Source organism: Ptiloglossa arizonensis, chromosome 7 (genome assembly GCF_051014685.1).
Source record: "Ptiloglossa arizonensis isolate GNS036 chromosome 7, iyPtiAriz1_principal, whole genome shotgun sequence".
Classification (NCBI taxonomy): Eukaryota; Metazoa; Arthropoda; class Insecta; order Hymenoptera; family Colletidae; genus Ptiloglossa; species Ptiloglossa arizonensis.
Window position 1 is genome coordinate 19,516,780 of NC_135054.1, and position 12,238 is coordinate 19,529,017.

At 42.9% G+C, this 12,238-nt stretch overlaps 2 protein-coding genes and 1 long non-coding RNA gene across 9 annotated transcripts in view; 2 read left to right on the top strand and 1 right to left on the bottom strand.

The window, feature by feature from the left end:
* LOC143149532 (uncharacterized) overlaps positions 1-12,238 on the bottom strand; it is a 122,607-nt gene that overhangs the window by 108,804 nt on the left and 1,565 nt on the right. The gene's annotated exons all lie outside the window — the stretch shown is intronic.
* Positions 1-12,238, top strand: part of LOC143149536 (uncharacterized) — a 49,874-nt gene that overhangs the window by 15,149 nt on the left and 22,487 nt on the right. The window lies entirely within an intron of this gene.
* LOC143149535 (uncharacterized) lies at positions 750-4,953 on the top strand. Of its 4 annotated transcripts, none has more exons than XM_076317001.1 (3): positions 750-3,717; positions 3,787-3,933; positions 4,749-4,953. In XM_076317001.1, exons 1-3 carry the CDS (start codon positions 3,644-3,646, stop codon positions 4,804-4,806), a joined length of 279 nt encoding a protein of 92 aa, XP_076173116.1. In that variant the 5' UTR covers positions 750-3,643; the 3' UTR covers positions 4,807-4,953. The 4 variants fall into 3 exon arrangements, 1 of the variants encoding a protein (XP_076173116.1); XR_012992815.1 differs by lacking the exon at positions 4,749-4,953 and having other exon boundaries at positions 2,163-2,219; positions 2,283-3,717; positions 3,787-4,081; XR_012992816.1 differs by lacking the exon at positions 4,749-4,953 and having other exon boundaries at positions 3,787-4,081.

A 12,238-nucleotide genomic window follows, 5' to 3' on the forward strand; every position in this document is an offset into this window, starting at 1 on the left:
ACAACGGTGGAAATTTTCTTACTATTGGGGAAAAGAAAAGCGGTGAAAATTCTGTTGCCACTGGAAAATTTTCTTACTACTGAGGAAAAGAAAAGCGATGAAAATTCTGTTAGCATTGGAAAAAATAAAAGTGGTGAAAATTTTCTTACTATTGGGGAAAAGAAAAGTGATGAAAATTGTCTTACTATTGAGGAAAAGAAAAGCGATGAAAATTCTGTTAGCGTTGGAAAAAAGCAAAGTGGTGAAAATTTTCTTACTATTGGGGAAAAGAAAAGTGGAGAGAATTTTCTTACTCTTGGGAAAAGGAAAAGTGGTGAAAATTTTCTTACTCTTGGGGAAAAGAAAAGCGGTGAAAATTCTGTTACCATTGGGAAAAGAAAAGCGGTGAAAATTCTGTTACCATTGGGAAAAGAAAAGCGGTGAAAATTCTGTTACCATTGGGGAAAAGAACAGCGATGAAAATTCTGCTACCATTGGAGAAAAGAATCGGGAACAATTCTGTTACGATTGGGAAACAGCATCGGGAAAAATTCTAATACGTCCGAGAAAAAAATTGGGGAAAATTCGAACACGTTCGAGAAAAAATTGGGAGAAATTTCGACACGGTCGAGAAAAACGGATATCGGAGAAACTCGGAATTCTCTGGGAAAATAACAAATGGCGAAATTCTGATTCGAATGGAAAAAATTACCAATTCGAAAGAAGAATATCGTAACTTTTTCAAGTTATTGTATTACTTTCGTGCTAACGTAAAGTAACTCCACGTTTAATCACTCTACGTACCCAAATTGAGAACGGAAGGTAATCTTTAAGAAATTCAATCTACGAGATATTCTCTCTCAGACTTGACCAACGTTGCTCAATTTGAAATATTTTTAACTCCAACGAACGAACACCTATCCGTAATATTATCCGAACTTTTCCCTCGTATATAATATTACAAATGTACCGGGTGTATCGTGACTTTTGTCACCGACTGTATAGGCTTCGCGTCGGTAACCTATTTACAGTGTCGAAACGGAGGATTCTAAACGAAGCTTTCATGGTAAAGGGAGCGTTACGTAACGAGAGGCTTCAGGAGGCTGCTTGATCCTAAAAAGGATATCGAGGCGACCCCTTCGGGTTCTTAACGCGTGCACTCTTAACGCCCTGTTTGTCGCCTCGGTACTCACGGAAACGCGGCGAGAGAAAAAAGGCTGGAAAAAAGAAACGAAAAAACTGAGCGAGCGAGCATTAGCGAAGCTAAAGGATTTAGCGACGAGATCCTTTGGCCCCCTCCCGGGAATGCACCTTTTTCCTTCTTCGCGTTCGTCCCTCCAACGAGAACAATACAAATCTTACCGATGCTTTCACAGCCACGGTTCCGGAATCTTCGGGTCCGCCCGTTAATTAACCGTAAAAAATACTTTCGCCGCCCATTGAATCTAATAAACCGATATTTCTGGCGGTTACGTTTTCCAATATCGGTCCGTACCTCGTTTTATCATTTTTCTCCCCAGCCCCCCCGGGGACGTTATACCAGTATCGATTAATATTCCGTTTTATGGAATCTCTTCACGGTCGAGATGCTATCGGGGTGTAAAAATGTTTAACGTCCAAAATTGACGTCTCAAGTTAACGAGACTCTCGAGGAGAGATTGCACGATGAATCTCTTGTGTCTAGAAAAATTTCTCTCGTTGTTTCAAAGCGTGTTCCGAAAAACGATCAACGCAGTGGCCGAGAGAAAGAGATCGAGCACCTGGACAAAAATGGTGAAAATGGCACGACGAACGAAGAGTTTCTACGAGAAGAGCCAGGCCACCCTAATTCGGGCTTAGATGCGAAAATAATTCGGGTTACTGGGTTATCGATTCCAGAAAAAGAAACCGCCGCCCCGGGGGATCCGTTGCTTCGGAATAAACTTCCGGAAAACAGCGTGCAACGTTTAGCATCTGCGAGGCCTCGATGACTATACGGGTTGCGTTTCCGTTCTGTATCGATTTTTCTCCAGAAATTGCTCGATCGACGACCGTTTTCCCAATTTTCCAGCAACTTGGCAGGATATAAACTCGTTTCCAATTAACGAAAGAATCGTTTTCAAACGAGTATCCTTCACACCTTTGATCGTTCTATTAACATTGAAATTTCACTTCGTGGAGAACTTCGAACGAAAATTGACTCAAATTACCTACGCACAAATCTCTGATCGATTTGGAGAAAGATCGTGACGACAATCGAGGTAAAAACGATCTCCTAATAATTTTTTCTCACAATGCACCGTTTATCGTTGTCGTTATTCCAGAGTTCCAGGAGAGATAGCCAGCTGTACCAAGCATCCACGGTACTCGTGAAATTTCGTCCGTCGAAAGACGAACAATGGAACACTGTACAAAGTTCCGGTTTAAAAACACAGGAAGTACGAAGGTTTCAAAGGAACGAAATTACTTGGAAGAAAAAAAATAAAAAAAAGAAAGGGAAATATGGTATAATCGGTTTACCAGGTTTCTCGGGATCAAATTATTCAGGATGGGAGAGAAAAAAAAAAGTATTACGAAACGGTCCTCCAACGTTGGAAATAATCAAGGACGTCGAGTTACGCGGCTCACCCTGTGCGTTATTCCTGGCCGATGTTTAAAAATTCGTCTTGGGTCAACACGCCCCGCCATCGATAACAATGTCTCGCGTTGGTACCAAACCGGGAACAATGCAACCGGGGCTATGGTAATTCTCAAAGACCGAATCTCCCCTTTCTGGACGACATTGTCTTCCATTCGCTCGGAGCAAATAACGCGAAAGCCCCCACCGGGGGTATTCAATTCGAAAGCGTCGACGTGGCGTTGCCGCGAGGCAAAAGGATGGCTAACGAGAGACATTCAGGATCCGTTTTTCCTGAAACAGGACTTACAACGGCACGACTGAGCCCTTAATGTATGCGAGGGTACCTTCCGCGTAGCAAAACCAGACGCCGGAACACGGCGTCGGGGGAAGAGGAGGAACGACGGAGGAGAGAGGATGAGAAAGAGACAGAGAGAGGGCAAGATGTTCCCGACGTCGGAGTAAAAACGAAGAGGACGAAACCAGACTCGTTTCGTGAGATTGAAAAGAATTTGAAGAGGGTAGACGCAGGCGACGGAAGTGGAACAATAAGTCGCCTCGCTTGTGGGAATGCGTTCGAGGTTTTCCTCGAACCCGAGGTCAACTTTTTACGCCCTATCGATCCTCGACGATCGTATCAATTTTTACAACGATCCCTCGCGATCACTTCCGTCGTCGTTTCGATCCAGAGGAATGATAATAGATTGGAAACTTTTAATACGCGTGCAAGCATTGAATCGGAACTAACGGAGCGATGACGAAGTATAAAATTTGTGGGGAAATATTGTATTTTCTTTGCTACTGGACGGAATGAATAAAGAGGAGGAATTAGGGGAATAGTAGAAGTAGCGATAGTGTCAATAGTATGAAGCAAACTGATGACAATTACAAAATTTACGATTCGCGTGGAAAGAAGTATTTTCTTCGGTACCGAGAGAAACAATTATTCAGAGAAGAAATTAAGAGAATGATAGAAGCAGAATAGTTTCGATAGAGAGATTAGAAATAAAACGAGGAAAAGGTGTATTCAATTGATTGTCGAAAATTGATGTTTCTTGCATCTTGTCGATGAAATTAATGCACCTTGAAAAGAAAATCAATAGGGATGGTAAACTAGTCTCCGAACTGGGTGACAATTATTCGTATGGATCTTTTATTCTTATTATTCTACGATGTCACGGTCACTGAAAATAAATAACGAAATCTTACAGAATAACCATGGCCAGGAACAATCGCAAAGCAGGGCCGGAAATAGCGAAAGAAACGTGTTCGAGAGGACCCAATTACGCTCGTCTACCAGCGAGAACTCATTACTCGGGGGTTTCTTTTTTTCGTGTAAATCGAGGAGTTCGATTTCCGTGAGTAAATAATACGTTTGAATCGGGAATGGTTTCGGTGAGCGTGCCGGCGAACGTCGACAGCTTTTTACTCCCCTAATGTACGAGCTGACTCTTGGTTTTTGTCTCGCGGGGCAATACGACGAAAAGCGTTTTCATCGCGGCTAGACCGGCGAACGAATCGAGGAAACAAAGTCGAAAAGGAAATCCGAAGACGGTTTCGTTTGGTTCGCCGTGAGAGAAACTGGGTTGGAACGAGGGGAAAGAGAACGTGTATTATTCCGTAGGGGGTTGGGGGGGTTTAAGCGTTTTTAAATTATGTCGATTTTCACGGTGTTACACGGTGTACCGGGACCGGTTCTCGTGGAATATTAAAGCCGTGCTCGTTTATTTTCGTGGAAACAGGCCCTGGTAATATCAACCCCCGTCGCCCCTTCTGCTTGTAGCTCCGCTTTCCGATGTATCGATTTTTCTCGATGCTTTCTTTGCTCGTTTCCCTGATGTTGGTTCGCTGAATTTATACGTCCCGTAGTTTGCGTCTCTTGAATCGGAAATTGGCTGCTTCGAAAATGACCGAGAAATAGTAGAATAATGATAGCCGCGTTGATCGATTGGAAACGCATAACAATTCGTGTTTCGTGATTTTTCAACCCTTTGGATAAGACACTTTTAAGGGTGCGCTTCTTTACTGGAATTTTGTTGGGATTCGATATTCCGAATTAGGTGCTCTTATTTGTAGAATAATATGTATAAAAGTTTCTTCACACGAGTGAAAAGGAATATAAGTCTTATTTCGATACGTTTTATTCTTCATTTAAATACAGGAATTTTTTTAGGATTCGATATTCCGAATTGGATGCTCTTATTTGTATAAAAGTTTCTTCACACGAGTGAAAAGAAATATAAGTCTCGTTCCGATATGTTTTATTCTTCGTTTAAACATCTAATAAGAACGAGATTGGTGCTGACCTCATTTTCCATCTCAAGGATTTCATCAGGAATGTAAATGGAACATCAATTCAAACGTATCAATTTTTAAAACCGAGATGACTACAGTAGGATCTCGATTATTTCCCGAGGGAAAATAACTAAAAACGTATTCTCTATGCAAAACGAACTTTTCATTCTTCGAAGATATGTATATATATATATATATATATATATATAGTATAGTAATCTAAAACATTCTTTTTTATCGATCAATTTTCTTTCCATATGTCTTCTTGTCGCTCCAAATATTGAAGAACCTTCTTTTATGATTAACTTTTCATTTTCTCAACTTTCATCCTCGTATTTCATCTAACTCGGACCCTGAGATCGATGCATTAACCTTACAATCTTTGAATCAAACTCTTAACGCTCAAATTGTTCACAGAAATCTCTCAAATATATAAAGCCCCTTTTTTTTAAATTTATAATACAACGAAATAATCGAAGACACACAGAAGCATTCGAGGAACCGACCTATCGTAATAGATTCAATTTAGAAAAAAGAAATAATAATATATTACAAGGACGAGATGAATCGATCTAACTCGGACCCTGAGATCGATGCATTAACCTTACAATCTTTGAATCAAACTCTTAACGCTCAAATTGTTCACAGAAATCTCTCAAATATATAAAGCCCCTTTTTTTTTAAATTTATAATATAACGAAAGAATCGAAGACACACAGAAGCATTCGAGGAACCGATCTATCCTAATAGATTCAATTTAGAAAAAAGAAATAATAATATATTACGAGAACGAGATGAATCGAAAGTGATCACAGAGATCGCGCCAAGACCGAAAAGCTTGCGTAAATTTCGTCTGGAAATATCGAGTTCCAACGTAAGGGAGATGACGTTGAAGTCCAGGCACCTCTCATCTGGACACGGCACTGTGAGTGGCAGCTGCAGTTCAAATGAATTGAAGCGGCGGTATGCACGAGCACCAACCATCAAGGAGCCCACTTTAACGATATTAAGTTATGAGCAGAATCTCGTGGCCAATAGCGCCGCGTAGTTTATCCCACTCTTTCGGCGTCGAAATCAATTTACTTGGTCGTGCCGTGAACGATATCACGCACGGCGTAGAATCGGCGGAAAACTTTTGTCGCGCGACAAATAAAACCTCGTCGCCAGAAATTTCACATTTAATTCCACGCTCGAGTCACGATCGTGTGCGTTTCACGTTCGAAATTCGGTGCACATTCCCCCGATCGTCTCTCCGTGATAAGTTATTACCGATTCAACGTTACGCGATTTCAATCGTGAGAAAAAAAAAACCATGAGCGCGTACGAATAAATTCTCCGTGACGATACAGATTTTCAGAACGATCGAACTAAATTTCTGGAAATCGTCCCGATAACGAAAATCGTCTAGTTCGTGTTCTTCCACAATCGATGATACTTCGAAATCGGTTCAATATTATTCTAAATTTTTCTTTCCAATCGGTACTGATTTAGTCGGTTTAATATTCTGACAATTCTTCTTTCTTAATTTTAGTCGGTCGAATATCGAAGCAACTTTCCTTTCTAATTAATAATACCGTACGCGACGTAACAAAGTTAACGTTTGCCGTAATTAAAGTTTCTAATTAATAACAACGTACAACGGACCATCGTCGACCATTAAATTGTTACCGAGCCAACATTAATTCCGACGAGTCCGAGTATCGTTGAAAGTCTGTGTTCAACGATCGGGGAAACAACGTTGAATCGGACAAAGGTTGAAAGCTGTTGAAAATGTGCACACCGAGCCACGAAATACCCGCGTACGATGAAGTTTCGTGTCAATCGAATTTCCAGCGAAGCAATCAAGCTACCGAACCATCCTGCAAATGACAGAAGATCCAGTTTTCGCTCAAAGTCGATCATGGTTTTCCCGTCAAAAGACTAATTGATAATGCGATACGGGTGGCCCGCTCGGATTACAGCTGTGTATCGGTCGAGGAGAAACCAACGACAACCGTGAATCGAGAGACATCGGTTTCAAGTTGAACGATGAACTATATATTACGATACCTTTACCAAGTTTCTTACAAAAAAAAAATAAATCACTTTCGAAGTAAAGTCAATTTTCGTACACCTCAATTTTTATTCACGAAAATATCGAAAGCAGTCCTCTGCTAGAAACCGATCGAAAAGTATGTGAAAATTTCGACAAATAATCGCGTTACATCGTAACAATCTCGTAGAGCCAGTATTATTTACAACCCCGTTTAGAAAAGAAATATAAAAAAAGAAACACAAAGAGATAGAAAAATAATATCGGATAATACGATCGTGAATAATATTCAATCAAGTGAAGTAAAACTTTCACGATCGAAGTGTTAACAAAATTTCAAGTTTCGATTAGCAAGCGTTGCGCGGTGAACAACCTGCACACCGGCACGAGGCCCTTGACTTTGAATTCTTGAAAGGTAACCGCTTTGGTTGAATTTTTTGCCAAAAATTCGGAGTTCGAAATACTCACTTAATATCGTTCTTTAGCGAGGAAACGACAAAACACCACCAAGGAGGAAGAGAAAAGGAAGAAAAATTCTCGTTAGAGGGTGAACGCAACGAGCCACGGAGTTTAATTTCCGCGCTTTACGCCACCTTGCTTTTTCGGTTGGGGGGCGAGACAAGCGAGAGAGAGAAAGAGGGGGTGCGCGATACGAGGGAGAAATAAGGAGAGAAAACGGTGCGAGGTATAGCCAGAACGATAACATTGCAAAAGCTTCGCAACATTTTTTTACGACCCACTTCCATAGTACGCCAATTTCGAGGCTGCTAGCGTACGTGACCCGACAGAAAAGGAAAATTAATTCCACCCTCGCGTTGGCATCCCCGACCGGTTTCCACCCGTTTAATGCGTTTTTTGCGCGTTCCATTCCAAAGTTTCCGATGTTAATGGAGAGAAGGGAACGGAACCTGCGAGTTCGCGAACAGTAGGGATGAGCCATTGATCGATCCAGGATCCTGATTGCACGAGGAAGAGGATTATCCCTACTACCTCGATGCACCCGTTTTAGTAAATAAATATAGTATCGCAGCGGGATCCACGGTCCAGGTAAAGTTTATTCGATACGGACGTTTCCACGTTTCAATCGAGTCTTCCTCGGTATTTAAAAGTCGATCGTTTGTATCCAGAGATGAATAATTTCGAACGAAGATTGATACAGTCGAAGGGATAAAATTTCGTACTCGAGGGAAGATAGTGTGTAAAGGCAAATAAATGAAAACGAGAATGCTTACGGTCGATAATGGTGAATCGATGCAATTGAGGAATGAAAATTCGTTAATCGAGAGGAATTTGTTAAACGTAAAGACGAACGAGTACAAAGATAAGGGTGTTCACGGTCGATGGTGAATCAACGGAAGATATCGAACGAAAGGGAATCGATTGTTTATACATCGAAGGGGACCCGAACCAAGGATCGTTTATATTAAATAAACGTTACCCGAGCCTGTATATTTTACGTTTCTGCGTATGTTTACACATTTCTATTCAGTGCATCGGATACGTGTCATCGTGATTTTCCACGATCCCTTTCTCCGCAACGACGAGAAACCAACGAACCAGACGACTTTTCCGGATTTTTCTAGGGAAGATTTGTTACCGCTGCGCCCTTTTTTTTCTCCCCTGATTTACGGCGCCGTGAATCAAACACGCCACATCCCGTTGCGTTGCAAAAGGTGATGTTGAAATTTTAGTCGGCTCGGTTGCAAACGACTGCGCAAAATCGATACTTTCAGCTCGAAAGAGATTCGTTCTCCGTTCGTCGTTGGACGAGACATTTCGCAGATCGAAGATTGCGAAAAAGAAATCGTCCACTTCACCGTCTTTTCAATTTCAAAAGATGTATTAAATTCCACAAGGTCATTTTCTCGAGATTTCAAGGTCAGATTTATTCGACACGCAACAATCTCGTACAATTATCCAAAACAGTTCCTCGTACAATGTTTCCAAAATCAAAAACTTCTGGCACGAGACAATACTTGCTCGTTCCAACAAAAAAATTCAAACTTTCGTATTTCCTCGAGTCTTCTAAAAAATTAGACAAGAACAGTAAACTCCGTAGAAAATAGACACGTTTCGAGAAACTTTTTTTCAAAACGTTTGACTCTATCAGCGACTCAATTTAATTTACGGTCAATTTCCATCGTCACGAGGGACTCCTCGCGAGCGTCTCGTAACCACGATCGGTCTCGTCGCGCCTCGATTTTGATCGTCGTCGTTCGATGACGTCCACGATCACGATACGTGCAACGACGATTATGCAATTTCAAGCTCGCGTTGCGATCGTCCCTTCGTCGTGGAACAATAACCGCGAGGAGCACGGTGCTCGTGATCACGAGGCACGTGTCGCCGCCACGTAAGAGCACGGACTCCCTCGACTCGCGGACGACGGATAAAAAGGAACAAACGTGGGCAGACGGCCAGGGAATCTGACTCTCGGAGATTCTTCCACTCTTGGTGGCAATGACTCATGCACTGTGTTCGCCTCGCCGCCATCGCGGCCAAAAATATGCTGGCCGGGCAAACGCTGACGAAACCGTGGCAGAGGCATTGACGGATAACACTGCTGTCGACCGTCTACAACCGTGATGGAACTTAACGGAGAATAATCGACGAAGACGACTTACTCGCGATTCGCGTGGAATTTCAGTGACTTTGCAATGGCGTCGCCCGAAGCTCGCGAGAAACCTCGTTTAGGGAATCGCTAGCTTCTTTATTGAGAGTCTTCCTGATCTACTCGAATAACGCTGCTGTCGAACGTCTACAACTGTGATGGAACTTAACTGACGGAGAATAATCGACAAAGACGACTTATTCGCGATTCGCGTGGAATTTCAGTAACTTTGCAATGGCGTCGCCCGAAGCTCGCGAGAAACCTCGTTTAGGGAATCGCTAGCTTCTTTATTGAGACTCTTCCTGATCTTCTACTCGAATAACGCTGCTGTCGATTATCTACAACCGTGATGGAACTTAACGGAGAATAATCGACGAAGACGACTTACTCGCGATTCGCGTGGAATTTCAGTGACTTTGCAATGGCGTCGCCCGAAGCTCGCGAGAAACCTCGTTTAGGGAACCTCTAATTTCTTTACTGAGACTCTTCCTGCTCTTCTACTCGAATAACGCTGCTGGCGAACGTCTACAACCGTGATGGAACTTAACTGACGGAGAATAATCGACAAAGACGACTTATTCGCGATTCGCGTGGAATTTCAGTGACTTTGCAATGGCGTCGCCCGAAGCTCGCGAGAAACCTCGTTTAGGGAACCTCTAATTTCTTTACTGAGACTCTTCCTGATCTTCTACTCGAATAACGCTGCTGTCGATCGTCTATAATCGAGATGGAACTTAACTGACGGAGAATAATCGACAAAGACGACTTATTCGCGATTCGCGTGGAATTTCAGTGACTTTGCAATGGCGTCGCCCGAAGCTCGCGAGAAATCTCGTTCAGGGAATCGCTAGTTTCTTTATTGAGACTCTCCCTGATCTATTCGGGACATCGATGATAATCTACCGTTAATTTATGCACATTGTTGCAACTAAGTTTTACAACTTTGACCACTTTCGTATAAATTTGATTATTGACCTATTAATATCTTATTAACCTACCAGGTAATAAACGATATTTATACACATTATTGCAATCAAGTTTTACAAGTTTGACCACTTTCGTATAAGTTTGATTGTCGTAGGTTTTTAAGTCGTGATCTCGGGGTAGAGGTTAGTAGGTGATAAAGAACACGTTCCAATCTCAGCGCGAATAAGTTACCAGGTAACGAACCGATCTATCCCGATTTCAACCTGAATAACGATTGATCAAGTAGCGAACGATGTTTGAAGTTCGAATTTGAAATCGCGGTAAGGTTTCTTCGATAATTTCGCCTCCTTTAAAATCGGGTCATCCGTTGTGTTTCATCGGTGTCGGATCCACTGGATGTTTGCGTACACGTAACACGGGAATAAAAAAATATACTCGTTTGGAGAAACCGTCTTTCAATATTTGACTGTATTAGCACGGTTTGCGGCGGTAACCGGAACGTTAACGCTGCTGCCAACGTCGATAATCAGTGGCAGACGGTAAACATTCCGAGAACAAACAACGAAGAACCTTCCGCTCTTCGATAGCGCGAGTCCAAGGAAAATAGAACTTTGGACCGTCCCAAAATTCCGGGCAATTTGAAAATAGCCGATCCGGAATATATTTTCGCGTGACCGTTCGACGACACCGAAATCTCTGTACGCTTTGCGAATGATTCGTTCGCTGGTTGAATTTTTCAGCAAAAGAAGAAAATAGAAAGAAAGAAAGAAAAATAAAATGCGGTCCTTGGCACAAATTCTCCGCCTTGTCCAACTGGAAAGCATCAACGTGCGAGACATCAAAGGTGGTAAACATTCGCGATAGAAATTATTCCGGTCGACTACGACGTTAACTCGGTGTCTCCGGCTCTCGCGAGGCTCGAGCATCAACGATACGCGGAGATACCCAAGCAGAAGCTACTCGGCAAAGGACCCATTAAAAAGAAACCACGCGATACTCGAGTGCTCGTTAAAAAGAGACACGCGTTGCTTCAGAACTCGACTCGACAGAGGCTACTTAAGACTCGTCACGAACGTACACGTGACGCACGAACGAAACCCAATGGCAACCAACGGGACGAGAACCCTCCTGGCGGCCGGACGAATTTTCGGTCGTCGTCGCGAGAGAAAAAAAAAACGAAAGAAAAAGAAGAAAAAGAGAAAAAAAACCCCCAGAAACGAAGAAGAAACTTTCCGATCGTCTCGGAAGACGAGCAACGGTACCGAAGACGTCGCGACTTCGCCCCGACATTACATAAATACGCAACGGGCTTCGCGAACGGCTAACATATTGATCCAGCCCAACGTCCTCGAAGGCAATGCGTGTAAACGTCTCGTCGAAGGAGACTACTCGCGAGAGAAGACCACGTCCACGAATTCGGAACTTGTTGCAACCTCGAGCGTTGTCTTAAATTGGCAAACGTCACGGTCAACTCACTGACCGAGGTGGATCGTGTTCGTTGCTCGCGTTCAATCATCGCAACGATACCCGAGACGATCTCGCGACGACGATCTTCGCGCTCACGCGACGTAGAAAACGTTCACGGAATCGGTCTATCGGTGGCTCCCCCTTCGCGCTGCATTTTTGGCCAATCAATAAACGTGTCTATTACGTCGGAAAATTACGACGGGGGAAAAAAGGGAGAGACCGTTACAGGATCGATAGGAACCACCGTCGCGCGATAGGATCGATGGAAATTCACTTTCGAAAATGTCTCTGGTCGAAAAAACGAGAACGAACGAACCACCCATCCCCGTCA